The sequence below is a fragment of the Zea mays genome, chromosome 1, assembly GCF_902167145.1.
Source record: "Zea mays cultivar B73 chromosome 1, Zm-B73-REFERENCE-NAM-5.0, whole genome shotgun sequence".
NCBI lineage: Eukaryota > Viridiplantae > Streptophyta > Magnoliopsida > Poales > Poaceae > Zea > Zea mays.
This window is the reverse complement of record NC_050096.1, coordinates 277,448,047-277,464,889: the sequence shown is the minus strand read 5'-3', so window position 1 is coordinate 277,464,889 and position 16,843 is coordinate 277,448,047. Positions and strand designations below refer to the sequence as shown.

Here is a 16,843-nt window from a genome sequence, read left to right as displayed (position 1 = left end):
CAAAGCACATCTATTGACAAATATCCTACCTTAATAGCAATCTTTTTCATTCAGTTTTATTCTCTGTAATAAAGGACATTGTTTTCATGTAATTAGTTTCGTTGATTCCTACAAGAAAAATATGTTTTCTTCACAGGTTTGCGACAATAAAAAGGACCTTCGGACTATCGAAAATCCTTCGAAGCAATGAAAAGTCGTTCTAAGGAACGCAGAGTAAGTCTGACGAAGTCACAAAAAGTCGTTCCGAAGGGAGCGCAGCGTAAGTTTTCTGCTCCAAAGTCGTTCCAAAAGGAATGCAGAGCATACAGCGAAAAGTCAACGCTGATACCGCCTAAGTAAAAGGCGAAGAAGCTCCAAAGACGTTCCTAAGGGAATGCAGAGCTTATACCGCCTAAGTAAAAGGCGAAGAAGCTCCAAAGACGTTCCTAAGGGAATGCAGAGCTTATACCGCCTAAGTAAAAGGCGAAGAAGCTCCAAAGACGTTCCTAAGGGAATGCAGAGCTTATACCGCCTAAGTAAGAGGCGAAGAAGCTCCAAAGACGTTCCTAAGGGAATGCAGAGCTTACAGCGAAGAATCAGTGCTGATACAAAAATATTGTGTGGGGATATGTGTGTATCTTTCGGAACAAATGTCATATACGTAGCATAACATCATTACATCATTTTGCATAGCATAAGCATCATACATCATGTTGCATATGGCCCAAGAAGGGGACACAATATTGATCTTCGGAAGTATGATTTGAAAGAGTGAAAATCGTGGTCCCAAGAAGGGGACACAATATTGATTTTCGAAAGTATGATTTGAAAGAGTGAAAATCATGGTCACAAGGAGACACAATCTTCATCTTCGAAGTATAGCTTCGGAGAATTTTTTCACGAAGTTTGGATATTCTTCACGAAGCATGAAAAGAAGGGAAGGTGTTTTTTTCGCCAAACTCAAAAACGGTACGTGTGTAAAGTTTCATGCATCGTAAAGAATTGAGTAGCAAAAATAGATATATTACATTCGGGGTTACAAAAATGTTACATTATATTACATTTCCGAAGTTTTTTACAAAAATGTTTAATCCTCTCTCAAAACGACTCCTGCAGCTTCATTCAGAAGCCGATTGACGACTTCGTCCATAATATCTTCGGCCATCTTTTTAATTTCGTCGTCCCCCTTCGGCTGAGGGCCCGAAGGCGCTTTAGTCGGATCTGAAGCAGGACACGACTACATTACTATTACAAATCGCAAACAGATCTTAAAAGCCTAAAGATTACAACACGGTAAAAACTATTATTTAGTACCTAATTGACCTTCGGACTCTGTGCCCTTTTCAGCAGCCTTAGCCACTTCTCTAGCATTATGGATGCCCTTTTCACTTCTCTGAATAATTTCTCTTGCCATTTCTCGGCCACCGTTGTCCCAGATGTCGGTGAAAAATTTTCCCCCAACCGCGCTAGCTTCGGCTGAAGGATCTTTTATATCTTCAGTCGACAAAGTGGCTTCGGACTGTGCTAAAATTTTTACATGCTCACAGCCCTTTTTCTCTAAAATGGTGGCAATCCCTCTGGCGCCAGAGAAGGCACATATATCTCCTCGGCTATTTAAAATTTCTTCGAAGGCTTCAGCTTCGTGGTCAATCCATTCAATGACACCTTCGGGATTGCCCCTCGAAAAATTTTCTTCACTTGAGAATGCGCCGACCTTGGCGAAGCTAGCCTTTAATTTTTTAACACAGTCTATAGATTTATTGTAGCATCTCTTTTTGGATGAACGAAGCTCTTCAACAGTCACTTCTAGGTGATCTGCCCATTGATCGCTGAGTTCACGCTTTGTTTCTTCAAGTATACGTTCTTCTTTGGCTCTGGCCAGTTGTTTCCGAAGGTCTTCAATTTCGCGTTTTTGAGCTTCAGCCTGACTTTTGAAAGCAGCTTCGTCCTCCTTTATTTTATCTATCAATGAGTATAATATTTTGTCTTTTTCGAGACCTTCGTTCCTCAGTTCAATTACTTCGGAACGAAGGTTGCTCAGGGCTATAGTACACCCTTCGTCTTCAGTATCTTTCTGGGCTCTGAGAGCATTGCTAAGAATCAAGCCCTGCAAAAAGGAATATGTGTGTGTGTCAGAGGGTTTAAATGAACGGAAAAATGCAAGGATTTCATTTATCATACCTTTAAACTGTTATAAGCTAGGCTGTCAGCCAGATCGTTTTTTGATAGCGCCGAAAGTCCGTCTTCTAAAGTTGGGAATCCGAAGCTTCTGCTTATCTCCCGACAGACAGAAATTTCCTTGTTGTCGGGAAGACAGTACAAGAAGTCTTCTTCTCCACTGCCATTAAATATTAACGCCCCCTTCGGATATTTCAGTTTTTGGGCATAATGCTGGGCCTCTTGTTCTTCTTTTTCTGATAATTTTTTCCCCGAAGCATGACGAAAAATATAATCACGAATTTTGGGGGATGCTTCGGGGGCAACAACACTAGATTCTTCAATAGTTGGCTTTGTTATTTTCTCTGCCTCACTTTCCAAAGTTTTTGCGGGCTCTGAGGGTCCAGCTTCGGCTTCAATCTCTTGCTCTGGAGCTGTAGAACCAGAGATTTCAGCTGTTGTTTCAGGAGTAACAGCAGCTTTCTTCGGAGGTGTGCTCGAAGATTTGATCGTTTCCAATACGTCTAGCACATTAGCCATTCTCTTTCTCTTCGGAGTTGCAGCTGGCACTTTTTCATTTTTTGCTGTCCCAATGATTGCTGTAGGACTCAAAACTTCTGATGTTTTGGAGCCCTCAGTTGCTTCTTTTACCTCCTCAATTTTTTCTGTGAGCGGCGCTTCGGTTTTCTCTTTTGTTTCTGACAACAAAATGTTTGATTGTTCTGATTCTATCTTTGGTGGCACTTCGGCCGTTTCTGCGATCTCTGGCAACAAGGCTGGCTCGATTAGTTTTTCAGCTTCGGTGGCTGAAGAAGTTTTCCCGGTAAACTCCGGCACCGAAGCTGGTTCAATATAACGCGGCCGATGCGTAAGAACCTTTATCTTTTTCCTTTTCGGTTCTGGCTCGCTAGGAGCAGCTGCAGCTTCTTCTTTTGCAGAGATTGTGTTTTTTCTCTTCTGCCTTCGAATGGGATAGCAGTAATCAGGGTAGGCAAACCCAATGGCATCAAATACCCGATTCAGTCTCTTCTTTTTTCGGCCTCCGAAGGCTGCTGACATTGCATTATCTTCAGCCTTCGAGTAGGTCCCGAGTAGCTCATCACTTAAATTGTCAATGCTTTTCAACCACTCATCATCTGGCTCAATAAATTTATCTCCAAATTTGAAGGTGTACTTCAGTCTCACAAGCTCACCTTCGTCGGCCTCTTTTATGGTTTCTTGTGGCATTTCCCATTTCTCAGCAAGCGGCCACACCCTGAAGGCGATATGTTCTTGTACTAAGTCCCTTGTTCCTATAAAAGAGCAGACAACGCCGAAGGCTCTTTGGCACTCTTCGGCGGCTTCGTTCATTTCAACCTTCGGCCTCCGAAGGCCGAAGCTTTGCCAAATAGGACGCATAATTATACCTTTGATGTCTTCTCGTGCTGATAAGTCATTCTTCACATAAAACCATTCTGTCATCCAATCCCCGGGCCATCTCTTCCGAAAGGTTGGTACGGGACAGCTTGCCCCGGACCGAGAAACGAAGCTGTAGCAGCCAAAGTTGTTATGGTACTGTTCTTTGCCCCAAGGCTTTGTTTCATATAATAATTCATGAACATTACAGAAGCTTCTTGCGTCAGGCTTCAGACCTTGGCTCCTCGCGGCCCACACGAAGATATTTAGCCTTATAATTGCCTCGGGAGTAAGTTGATGAAGATAGACTTCGAAGATTTTCAACACCTCCACGACGAAGCTGCTCAAGGGGAATCGCAATCCAGCTTTCAAAAAGCTTCGGTACACCACAACTTCATTTTCTTCAGGGTGTGGACAAGTTTTTTCCCCTTCGTCCGCCCTCACAACGGACAGATCCCGGAAATACCTTCCTCTCATATTAACAAGATGATTCTCTTTGATAGTTGATTTACCATAAACTGAATGGCTTGGTCGCCAGGGGCGATCTTCGGAGTCTTCGCCATCGCTGTCCATATCATAACTTTCACTGTCACCAGTATCTTCAGACAGCCCCTCCAGAATTTCCTTGGTAATCTTTTCTGTGTTGGACTTCGACATCGCTATAAGAAACCCTAGGTTCTTCTCTTCATCAAGACTCAGCTTCATCTCAGCAGCAGCCTTCTTAGCAGCTTCAGACATCTTCGGAAGCGCTAAAAAACTGTTTTTAAAAGCCGAAGCTTCAAAGCTAAAAACTTAGCAGATCACAGTGCACAAGAGCTAAAAAATGAGTGAGCAGGAGTGGTTGGCCAGAAAGCGTGCAAAATAAGTCTGCGGTATGGCCGTATTTATACGCTTGATGCGTTGAAAGTTGAAAGACCCCACTTGTCATTGAATGTTGCTATTCTAGCAAAGGGAAGGTGTTTTTTCGGACCTTCGGCATAAAGCCTTCGTTCATATCGCAATCTGAATTTATTATTTCAAACAAATTAATATTGCGAGGGGCTACTGTTGGGGGCCTTCGGCTTCCGAAGGTCCTCAAAAACATGATTTAACAATGTTTCTGGAGTATAATGTGTGAACAGGTATCTTCGGACTTGAATCAGAAAGGGAGAAGCTCAAAAGATACGAAGGTTGACACAGTGCCGAAGCTGTGAAGCAGGAAAGCTTCGGCATGTTCGCAGAAAAGGGAGCCGACTTAAAGATAAAAAGGCCATTTAGACCTCGATAGAATGCTATAGAATTATCACCAAATGTAAAGGGCATGTATGTAATTTTGTATGGGTTGTACCCCGTGCCTATAAATAGGTGAACAGTACCCCCGTACTGTTCACGCTGACTTGGCATTTGCTTTTGCGTCACACTTGTATTTTCATCTCCTTCCAAGCCGAAGGTACATTTATAATTCAATATTGTTTCTATTTCTTTATGATGAGTTAATAAAGTTAAATGAATAATGTTATATGATTATTCATGCTATCTTTTATGTTTCATAAGCTTCGTCTTTTACTAATGTATATTGTAGTGATGAAGGTTAATCTTTCATGACCTTCGTCCGGAGATCGTTATATCCTAAGGGAAATAATGCTTCAAAGGACGAAGGATCTTAATGTTTAACATTTTCTGTGTTGCCTTGTTCTTAATTCATAGCATTTGAGAACAAGTCCCCAACAGCAATTCTAGATACTCTTCTGAGATAATTCCTGAACATAATACACCTATTGAGAGTTTTGAACAGCCACATGAAATTGTCCTAGAGGAGGATGACAATGATGCTCCTAAAAGGAGCAAGAGACAAAGGGTTGAAAAATCCTTTGGTAATGATTTCATTGTGTACCTTGTGGACGATACTCCTACTACCATTGCAGAAGCATTTGCATCTCCAGATGCAGATGATTGGAAAGAAGCAGTTCATAATGAGATGGACTCTATTCTTTCAAATGGTACGTGGGAAGTCACTGATCGACCCTATGGATGCAAACCCGTGGGTTGTAAGTGGGTGTTTAAAAAGAAGCTCAAGCCTGATGGTACAATTGAAAAGTACAAGGCTAGGCTTGTGGCTAAAGGCTATACTCAGAAAGAAGGAGAAGACTTCTTTGATACTTACTCACCTGTTGCTAGAATGACCACTATTCGAGTACTACTTTCTTTGGCTGCCTCGTATGGTCTCCTTGTTCATCAGATGGATGTAAAGACAGCTTTTCTTAATGGAGAGCTGGACGAGGAAATCTATATGGAACAGCCTGATGGATTTGTAGTAAAGGGTCAAGAAAGCAAGGTGTGCAAGTTATTGAAATCTTTGTATGGTCTGAAGCAAGCACCAAAGCAGTGGCATGAGAAGTTTGACACTACTCTAACGTCTGCAGGCTTTGCCATTAATGAGGCAGACAGGTGTGTATATTATCGCTGTGGTGGGGGCGAAGGAGTTATATTGTGCTTATATGTTGATGATATATTGATATTTGGCACAAACATTGATGTGATCAATGAAGTCAAGTCTTTTCTATCAAAGAGTTTTGATATGAAAGATCTGGGAGAAGCTGATGTGATTCTAAACATCAAGCTGATTAAGGCAGATGGTGGGATTACTCTCTCGCAATCTCACTATGTTGAAAAGGTTTTGAAGCGATTTGGCTTCTCTGAGTGCAAACCTTCTCCAACTCCTTATGATCCCAGTGTGACACTGCGAAAGAACAAGAGAATTGGTTTAGACCAATTGAGATACTCTCAGATTGTCGGTTCACTCATGTATCTTGCTGGTGCAACAAGGCCCGATATCTCGTTTGCTGTGAGCAAATTGAGTAGGTTCATGTCAAACCCCGGGACTGATCATTGGCATGCACTTGAGCGGGTTATGCGCTACCTGCAAGGTACAATGAGTTATGGAATTCACTATTCTGGTCAGCATGCAGTACTTGAAGGATATAGTGATTCGAACTGGATATCTGATGCAGACGAGCTTTATGCCACCAGTGGTTATGTCTTTACTATTGGTGGAGGTGCGGTATCATGGAGGTCATGCAAGCAGACCATTTTGACGAGGTCAACCATGGAAGCCGAGCTAGCTGCACTTGACACAGCAACCGTTGAGGCAGAATGGTTGCGTGAACTCTTGATGGACTTGCCGGTGGTTGAGAAACCAATACCAGCTATCCTTATGAACTGTGACAATCAGACAGTGATTGCTAAAGTGACGAGTTCTAAGGATAATGGAAAGTCATCAAGACATGTCAAAAGACGATTGAAGTCTGTCAGAAAGTTGAGAAACTCCGGAGTTATAAGTGTGACTTATATTTCAACAGATAAAAATCTGGCAGATCCTTTTACCAAGGGACTACCACGTAATGTGATAGAAATCGCATCGAGAGAGATGGGTATGAGACCCGAATAAAGTTGCCATGGTGGAAACCCAGTCTATGTGATCGGAGATCCCGTGAATTAGGTCCTGGGAAGAACAAGCCATTGGTGAACTGAGGAGAGTAACTTTTGACCCTCTCTAAGTAAAGATGCAATACTCTCAAATGCTGTAAGGCAGGTTGGCTTTGTGCCTTAATGTGTTCTGTTGGCTTGTATTAGCGAAGATGTTGTCCTGCAGAACATTCTTTGAAAGAACACACCTATATGAGTTAGACTGTCTAACGTCGCAGTCTATGAGATTTGGGTGATCTCTAGTAAACTCATGAAGAGACCTTGGAGTACGACGTATATGCTCCACCCGAGAAGGGGACTACTGGTAGCCAAGTACTGGTCATGACTTCAAGTGAAACCCATTCACGCAAAACTTGCAATTCAAGGCATAGTCCATTGTCCAAGTTGTGGGTTGGTGTAACTTGGAGTTCTAGGCGGAAGTTCAACTTAACAGTCTCTGCTGAAAAACTAGTATATTAAACAGTAGTGAACAGTGGCGAAAACTGCAGATGGGCATTTGAGATCTGGTGGGGGATTGTTAGGATTTATGGGCTTGGCCCAATTAAGTTATTCAAATAAATCCCAGGAAAATCTCAAAAGCCCATATAAGTGGATGGCAAAGGGATAGGTGGAACCAATAGCACCATATTGCTAGCTCTTGTGGAGTAGAGCTAACTTAAATATGGAAGCCACACTCACTCACCAAGTCATGGATGAGAGGAGAGAGTGTGGAGAGCCACACGCGCGCGCGCACTCGCTCGCCTCGCCTCGCCTGGCCTGGCCTGGCCTGGCCGGGCCGGGGCGGGGCGGGGCGGGGCGGGGCGGGGCGGGGCGAAGGGCGCGGGCGCACGACATGCGCGTGAATGGTCCGCCGAAATCCGGCCCCTCGCCTTGCGGGGGCGCGGCTACCTTTTGCCGTTTGATTTTTTGGTTTCTTGGCTGTTACGCTTATCCTAACCGATCGCTACAAAATCTCAACTGATTGCGAGATTTTCGTGGGTGGATAAGCACGGGGGTCGCGGACTCGGCCCTATAAAAGGAGCCCGGCAGCCAGCCTCCAATTCATCCCCAGATCCCAGTTCGCTTTCGCCTCTCTTCATAGCTGAGCCGCCTTTTAGTTCCCTTCGTCCCGACCGCAGAGGTGCATCTGCGATCAGGAGAGCAGGTCTCCGGAACCCTTCGTCTTCTAGATCCTGCACCGGGAGAGGGCGAATAAGGTTTTTGGGAAGCGTCTTCACGCGACTGCTCGTGATCTTCTGACATCGTCGACCCAGCTGATCCTGGCGCGCGCCAACAATCAGTAAGTCTAATCAGTACGCATCATCTGATTTGGCTTTTATTTCAGTTCTTCTGATTTGGTCATGATTTATATTCGGAATTTAATTTGGAATTTGTCTAATTATTCAACACTTTACTCATATCTCCGCCGGAGACGAGTTACTCTATTCATGATGTCTCCACAAACTAATACAATAGAAATTAAATTGTAAAGCTGTCGTTTCTGAAATTTTCCAAAAAGAACATTGAAAATAAATTTCAAGTGTACCCAAAAAAATAACGTGCGACCTACTGCTTTTTAAAACTTATAGATACTTAATTTCTAAAAGAATGTAGATTTTTTTCCAATTATGAATACACTTTTCTTACTTCTCACATGGCTGTATAATTTTGGGAACTTGAAAGCTGACATCTACAGCATGACAACATGCTGTCCTAATTTCCGTGTGAACTCCCTCATAATTGCAGCTATCAGAAAACAATACTAATAGTGCGATCGTAGTTTCTTTTGTGTCACAGCACACCACACCAAAATGCCTTGACAACGAAGTTGCATTAGTCAATCAAAGCCTACCTTGCTCTGGTGGGACAATAAATACTTGTTTTTTTAGCCAAATCGTCTTATCTCCTCCTTCCACTACATGGATTCTTTTAAAAAAAACCACAACTACAATCACGGCCATTCCCATCAAACTGGGGCTCTCCAATCCCTGCGTATAAACTTTTGTCTGCTTGTGAGATTTGAGATGCATGATTGAGGTGGCAAGATCCAAAAATATTCTCAGAGACCAATGGTTTTGAAACGATCTGATAGATAGCTTTGCCCTAGGGTCTCTTATGAATTAGGTTATTATTGATTACTTGTAACAGTCCCCCTCAAACCACATCACTGATTGCGATGCTGTCCCCTGGGAATTGGCTGCTCAACCAATTGCAACCAAGTCTCTGATTATATGGCCGGTGGCAGCATAGTTTTGCTTCTGAAAAAGTTGTAAACAATTCCCACCTGTGAGAAATGGAACGGCTCGGTTTGCTGTCAAAACTCAAAAGAAATAGCGCAATCATGCTAGCTGTTCCTGGTCAGAGAAAGATTTTGTGTGAGGTGACCGGAGAGGCCGAAAGGGCCGGGTAGTCCAGTGAGGTGGTTGCGCGTGGCGCAACCAGGGAACGGCGACAGGGTATTTTCAGACGTAGAGTTGGTCGTTGCAGGTCTAGTTTTCAGTATGAGACATGTATGGTCAAAGTAACCTTGCTGTGTATCTTGTGATCTGGAGCAGCAAGTATTTGGTGGAGAGTGTATTCGTATGTTATAAAAAAGTCACCTAACATGCATGATTATGATGAGCAGTTTGTACATGAATATGTCGCGTCAAGATGTCAAGCAGAACATGTTTTAAGCTTGATAATGTGATTGAAGCGAAGTGATAACAAAACTGTACACAACCATAACAAATTTCATTTCTGAACTTCAGGCTTCTTCCATGCATTCATGATTCCAATATGGATATGAAGTATGAAACTGGGGCTAATAGCAAGCTCTGCTAGGTCTTTGTGGCATACTTCTAATAAGTGAATCAAGGGTTCTAAGTACAAAACATTTCTCGATAATCATAATCTACATCTGGAGTCATAAACATCTTTTTGAGACATCTGGACTGAATTAGAGTACTATCATGACATACATCTCACAACATGCTTAAAGTGCAAAGGTGCTGCAAATGCATTCTGCAAATACATACATATCAATGGCATAATACTGCCACATTATTGCCAGTTCCCATACTGCTGTTGGTTGCGGGAACCACTACCTTGAGAGTAGTTTGGTCCTCGGCCTGGACCGGACGTACCATATGGGCCACCCTGTTGGTAGTTTGGCCCTCCAGCCCCATAGCCACTGCCACCGCTGCCCCGTGGGCCAGCTGCTCCAGGGTAAGGAGGCCCTCGCCCTTGCTGGGGATAAGGGCCACTGCCATAGCCACCACCCTGCCCTCCACGGTTCGGATTGTAGCCTCCCCCTTGATTCCCACCCTGAGGATACCGGTTAGGGCCTCCTGGTCCTCGGGGTTTTGCATAGTGATGGCCTGGGCCGGCTGCCACAGGAGGCACATTGTGCATACCCTGGCCAGGCCTCATTTGAGGATGTGCTTGGCCAGGCTGCTGGAGTGGAGGCAAACGAGAATGTGGTGGAGGATGGTTAAGTTTTTGACGCTTTGCAGCTTCCTCTGCTTGCCTCTGTTGCTGACGCTTTTTCTTAGTCTGGAATTCATGCGATGCCTCATACTTGGGCAAGCTGTATAAGCAAACAATTAGGTTTTCATTGGAAAAGGCGACAAAAATGAGCTATGTGGCCATGTAACGAGAAATGCCATTTGATTGCACCTTTTTGGATCGCATGGTAAGGGATCAGTCCAGAAATATTCCGCATCAAGTGCATCTTTTGCTGATATCCTCTGAATGATTTGTAGAGGCGTCAAAAGAAGACCCAAATGACAGGTGTGAACAACACACAGCAGCCAAAGAAAAGTACGGAATAGGAACTAACCATTTTGACTAAACAAATTAAACTTACAGTAATTCACGCAATGTAGCATACCTGTGATGGATCTAAAGTCAACATCTTCTCTAACAGATCCAGTGCATGTCGATCAAAACTACAAGTATATAGAATAATGGACAACAATCAGGCGACTTAAAAGCCATATTGGCACAAATATATTTAATATGTCACGTATCACTCACTGCTTAAAGAAATCTTTAACTCGTCTCTTTAATGGCCGGGGAGGCTTGAAGTTGTTGTACCAAGGCATTTTTGTGACACCAGGCCAGATTGTGTCATCAGGGGTACCACAAAGCTCGAAGATCTTAGTCAGCTGCTCTGGCTGCAGGAATAGCAAAACATCACAAGGAGATGCACCTGTTAGTGAGTTTGTAACTACAATAAAGGCCATGAAGGAAAACTATGCCACAAGACAACTAGAGACCTGGATCATATATACGCTTATCATTGTATGCATATGATCAAGGATTTGGCAGATCATTGTATGGATGCACCAGCATACATAATACAACAACAACAAACAAAGTTTTTTTTGGTCCCAAACAAGTTGGGTGGGCTAGAGTTGAAAAACAACAGAAGCCACAAATCTTTGGATATATTTCATTCCTTCCAAGTCTCCTTCTACTGCATCTTTCCATTGTCAACTTCGGTCTTTCCCTATCTCTCTATTACTATCACACATTAGAATTTCACTAGGCACTGGTGCCTCTAGAGGTCTCCGTTGAACATGTCCAAACCATCGCAATTAGTGTTGAACAAGCTTTTCTTCAATTGGTGCTACCCTAGCCTAGCACATACATCATTGTTCGAGACTCAATCCCTTGTATGGCCATAAATCCAACGCACATACATATTCCCGCAACACTTATCTGCTAAACATGTCATCTTTTTATAGGCTAGCATTCTGCACTATACACATAGCAAGTCTAGTCATCATCCTATTAAACTTGTCTTCTAACTTTTATGGTACCCTCTTGTCATATAGAACGCTAGATTCTTGGTGAGTCTCCTGTCACACATCTAGTTTCCTATTTACTCCTAACCCGACTTTCATCAACTAACACTACATCATCAGCAAAAGCATACACCAAGGGATATCCACTTGTATGTCCCTTGTGATCTTATCTATCACCAAGGCAAAAAAGGTAAGGGTTCAAAGCGGATCGTTAATAGAGTCCTAATTTAATCGCGAAGTCATCCATATCTCCATCACTTGTTTGAAAACTAGACATAACATTGTTGTACATGTCCTTAATGAGTATAAGGTACTTCGTTGGAACTTTATGTTTTTCCAAAGTCCACCACGTAATATTTATTGGTATTCTGTCATAAGCCTTCTCCAGGTAGCATAATAGCTGCTAGTTTATTTAACCAAGGTGTAACACAAAGGGGCCCCAGTAACCTTGTGTGCTCACAGATTTGTTAATGGGAAAAACTGAAAAAACCGTAAACTAACACACGAAAGACTGAAAAAATCTACCTCATTCTTTCCAGGCAATATTGGCTTCCCATTGAGAAGTTCTGCAAAAATACAGCCCACTGACCACATGTCAACGGCTGGGCCATACTTTGTGCTTCCAAGTAGCAACTCTGGAGGTCTGCAGCCAATCCAGGAAGACTTAAGAAGCTTGCAACAACAACTGTAAGGGCCTGTTTGGCAACAATGTTTCTCAAAACCATGGTTTTACAATACTATACAATTGTCATGACAATACCATAGTTTTGGCCAGCTCCAATAATAGTACCTATTGTTTGGATACAATATTGTAAACTATGGTATTTAGGCAAAAGTTAATCAGGAAATGAAAACTTTGGGTTGAAGTGGGGTTTCCAATACTCCAAAAAATACCATGTTATCTAGAATACCATGGTTTTGAAAACATAGTTCTTAAGAAGATGGAACCAAACACCTTATGGCATAAAATACTTTGGTATTCCTATAAACCATGGTATTGCCTAGAAACTATAAAAATATTTTACTTCCAAACATGCTGTAAATATGGTAACAAAACCTGTGAAAATAGACAATACCTATACCACAAAGTGATCACACGGTTAGTAAGGTTGCCATTGTGATCACTCGAGAATGATCTTGCAAGGCCAAAATCAGCAAGCTTCAAGTTACCCTCATTGTCTATCAAAAGGTTAGATCCTACAAACAAAGTACCAAATACAGTATGTTAGCTCAACAAAACATAAAAACCGAATAAGGAAGACAAGAAAAACTCAGCAGAGATGTTTGCAGCTAAGACCTTTGATATCTCGATGCAGAACTTGGTTGACATGACAATAGTGCAGGCCTGTAAGCAGCTGCCTCATGTAACACTAGAACAAGACCACGCATCACAAGATCATTTCATCAGGGATAAAACCATGACACATCCTAAGCAAAGCACTGCAGGTACTTGGATAGGTGTACCTTAATCTGCGGCACAGTGAACCGCATTCCTGGCCGATCAGCAAGCCCGGTGAGATCATGGTCCATATACTCGAAAACCATGTAAATGCTCCCCTTGTACTTGTTACCGTCAACTAAATCAAAAACACAACAATTCGTGCGAACCATCACCACTGCTCTAACTTAACCCTAAAAACAAAGTAACGGAGCCCAATCACAAGAGTGAAGCTCGACATACTTGGCTTCCCTTGCTCGTCCCGCTCTGGGCCTGCAACAATTCCCCAAATCCAATCATCAGCCCAGAGGAAAAAAGGTTAGTAGGAATACACATCTAGTTCATTTTACTTGTGGTTGTAACCACCTGGGGAGGTGACGATCTCCTTGAGCTTGATAACGTTCTGGTGGTGAAGCTTCTTCAGGATTTTGATCTCGCGTATGGCGGTGATCGGGAACTGCGTCGACACAACCAGGTCAGAGCCGAAAACGAGGCCGCGAGAGGCAGTAGGGGGATAAAAGACTCACCCCTTCGCGCTCGTTGTCCATGCGGATCTTCTTGAGCGCGACGATCTCGTTGGTGCCCGTCTCCTTCGCCATGTACACTTGCCTGCCGGCGGCGGCCGCGGAATGAAGCGAATCGGGAATTTAGGAGTAGACAGGTAGAGTAATCACCAGATCGATAAGGGAGGATGAGATGGGGAAGGCGAGGTTACCCGTAGGTGCCCTCGCCGATCTGCTCGAGCTTCTCGAAGCAGTCTACGCTGCGGGAGCCCCATGACGGGGCCTCGTCGAGGTTGAGCTGGCCAGGGGCCGCCACCGCCATGGCCGCCGGAACCAGAGGTAGGCAAACCGTCCTTCCGAATCGGCTCAGGTCGAGTTGGGACTTGGGAGGCTATCGACTGTCGAGGAGCCTGGTGTGGTGTGGTGTGGTGCGGTACGCGGCGGCTGGGCGAGTGGGGTTTGGTTTGAGTGGGCCGCGGCGGAGGCGAGGCGGGGCGGGGTGGGCTGTGGCGAGCCCGGATAGTTCAGTAATCAGGTCGAGGCGAAGTTAAGATCCAGAGACCTCCAGAGGATTGGTGTCAGGCCCAAGCGTAGTCCAAAGGAGGTCCAGAATACGATAAGTGTGGTGCAAACTTGTTTGGGTTGACAACTACGTTACCACGGATCATCAGATCCGCTCTCTTCCCTCCCGTCAGCAGTAGAGGCGTAAGAAGCTGTAGAGTATCCGTCTCCTTTCCCATAAGCACGACAGAGAGTACACAAGACACATGATGTAGGGTTGGGCCTCTGGCCTCTTTCTATTCTCTATCTTATGAGGTGGTGTACAAGTTCCTTATATAGAGATGTGAGACCCTCAGGGGCAAAGCAGGTATTTGCCCACATAACCCTAACTAGGGTTACTTAACACTCCCCCTTGAGTGAATACCATGACCAACACATGCCTCGTTAAAACTCCGAAAAACCCAGTGGGAGAAATATTGAGAAAAAGTGCATGGTGATACAAATTGCATTTGCACTTTGTTGCCTCGTTAAAAACCTCATGTGAGAAACTTCAAGAAAACTCACCAAGGGAAAAAGAGTACAACAACTGTCATCGGGACATATTTCGATCGTCTCGGATCTAGATTCTATCGGATCTTCTACAAAGGCTAACTTTAGAAATGTGCTCCCCTGATCCTTGCAAGGACTATTTCAGGAACTTTACCTCTACTCACTTCTAGGATATACGAGGTAAGTGCACGTATCAATATAAATAAGCCACTTTGACTGATAGTGTTCGATCGACGAGATCTATATATTTAATAGAGAGTTCCATAAAGGTTCACATATTGATCATCAAGCTCACGCCTTCAGGGCATAGAATATGACATTTATTATCTCATGATTGTGATCAATATAAGCATTCGCTCCCCCTGACGATGACATTTGTCAAAGTCGTTATCCCTCATTATTCAAGCATATTCTTCAAGATATATGTCTCATTGTTCATCTGGAATAACGAGAATGGATGAGGTTGAGGTGCTATCATTTTCTATCTTACACCACAATTTATACATAGTTGTGCAAAGCAAATAACATGTCCTTCAATAGGACTTAGGGGATAATATAGTTGCAATAGTACATATTCTAATATGACACATCGCTCCAGGCGTTCATCCATTGCAACATCTATGATGGTGTAACAAAAGTCCATCAAAGATCATAATCCATCAGGGATTTTTCATCGATCAGATATATCGTTATAGTCTGTCATTCTGGCATAATGGGGATATTTTGCCAGTAACACATAAACCTTATAGGTTTCTGCCATCGGGGCTTTAGAGGATACTGTAATTCCACATCTAGTGGAAAATACCATGAGTAAAACTCGTGGAATGCACATGTGCTTATTCGGTGAACTTCAAATCCTTTGGTACCTCATCTTATACCTTTTTGGGTCTGTATGGGTCTTTATCCCTTTATAGGGATTATCAAACTTTGGTGTTTAACACAGACTTTATTTCTTCTGGAAGGTTCCAGCTGGGAACTATAATCTCAACTATGAGATATTTTCTCTACACTGGAGAGTGGTCATTCATCAGGAATGTATTATCCGGTATGAGATTTATATGTTGCATATTTATAAATCAAAGATATGTATCCTCATAGGATCTCATGATGGATCTTCAGAATCCTATTAACTGTATATTTTAATTCATACCATTTGCCAGATATATTACATAGCGGAACAGTGTTTATTCAACACATATGTGGGGTGGGTCTCTCACAAGACCACTTGAACCATCGCATTCACCATACATTATTTCAATAGTACCCATAAATGTCCGAACTTCAAGCTTGCGACTTTCATTTTGCGATTATTGGTTCAGCCTCGATTGCATTTATCAATGACCCGATAAGAGAGCTTAAAGCACTCATGCCTAGGACTTTGTTTTGGATCCCTTTGCAATCTATAGAGGCAAAATAGGTGTCGACACATTTGTCTCCCACATTTAATAACGATCTCCGTCATTTCCCAAAACGAAAGATTCATTGTTCCGTATTCCTAGCACAATGATATTGCGCGCATTGCTAGGAACTTCATCATCAAGATGAACCTCTTCGTGAGGCAAATTACCATCTGGGTGAATTAATCGGAGGAGAGTTATCAAAGACCACGTGAATCTGCAATCAGAACATATGCTTTGACTAAGGCTGATAGATCATATTTGCAGGCGTCCCCGCAGAATAGATCAAATGCCAATAAGTCAAATGTGGATATGATATTAATCCCGGGTATATCCACATCTACATCAGGTAGAAGCATTCAGACCAATATGGTTACTCCTCAACGATTTCTGCAAACTCCATATACACAGGAGTACACACCGAAAGACAGGTTCAGTTTGACTTTTGTGCGTTTAATAGAATATTGAGGCATTACACTATATGGGCATTCCTCCCCCTAACGCCGAAATGTTCTAAAAGCATACATATAAAATCCCCAACCACAATCATCCAGTTGTGGGCAATGTATGCTATGCGGTGATTTATTTGGGAAATCTTACACACATTACAGATAGGGGTTTTATGCAGTGAGCTTTGGACTTGGATTAATGTAGTGGCATGAATACTACATATTTGTCCCTCATCGTGAA

General features: G+C 43.1%; 1 protein-coding gene across 1 annotated transcript; it reads right to left on the bottom strand.

The window, feature by feature from the left end:
• Nucleotides 1–9,780: 9,780 nt before the first annotated feature.
• Nucleotides 9,781–14,120, bottom strand: LOC100279243 (putative cyclin-dependent protein kinase C family protein). Its single transcript, NM_001152264.1, has 12 exons — nucleotides 13,919–14,120; nucleotides 13,731–13,812; nucleotides 13,570–13,660; nucleotides 13,447–13,476; nucleotides 13,230–13,342; nucleotides 13,063–13,135; nucleotides 12,842–12,962; nucleotides 12,291–12,408; nucleotides 10,993–11,132; nucleotides 10,847–10,904; nucleotides 10,633–10,703; nucleotides 9,781–10,543 (listed from the first exon to the last, which is right to left on the bottom strand). The coding sequence occupies exons 1-12, from the start codon at nucleotides 14,026–14,028 to the stop codon at nucleotides 10,018–10,020; spliced, it is 1,533 nt and encodes a 510-aa protein (NP_001145736.1). The 5' UTR covers nucleotides 14,029–14,120; the 3' UTR covers nucleotides 9,781–10,017.
• Nucleotides 14,121–16,843: the final 2,723 nt, after the last annotated feature.

What these genes read in the sequence shown, in the direction of transcription:
- LOC100279243 (NM_001152264.1), bottom strand. Translation starts at nt 14,028, where the DNA reads ATGGCGGTGGCGGCCCCTGGCCAGCTCAACCTCGACGAGGCCCCGTCA. An exon ending in TCTGCATCGAGATATCAAAG is followed by an intron (nt 12,963 to 13,062) that starts GTCTTAGCTGCA and finishes CTTTGTTTGTAG; the next exon opens with GATCTAACCTTTTGATAGAC. An exon ending in TTACCATGCGATCCAAAAAG is followed by an intron (nt 10,544 to 10,632) that starts GTGCAATCAAAT and finishes TTGCTTATACAG; the next exon opens with CTTGCCCAAGTATGAGGCAT.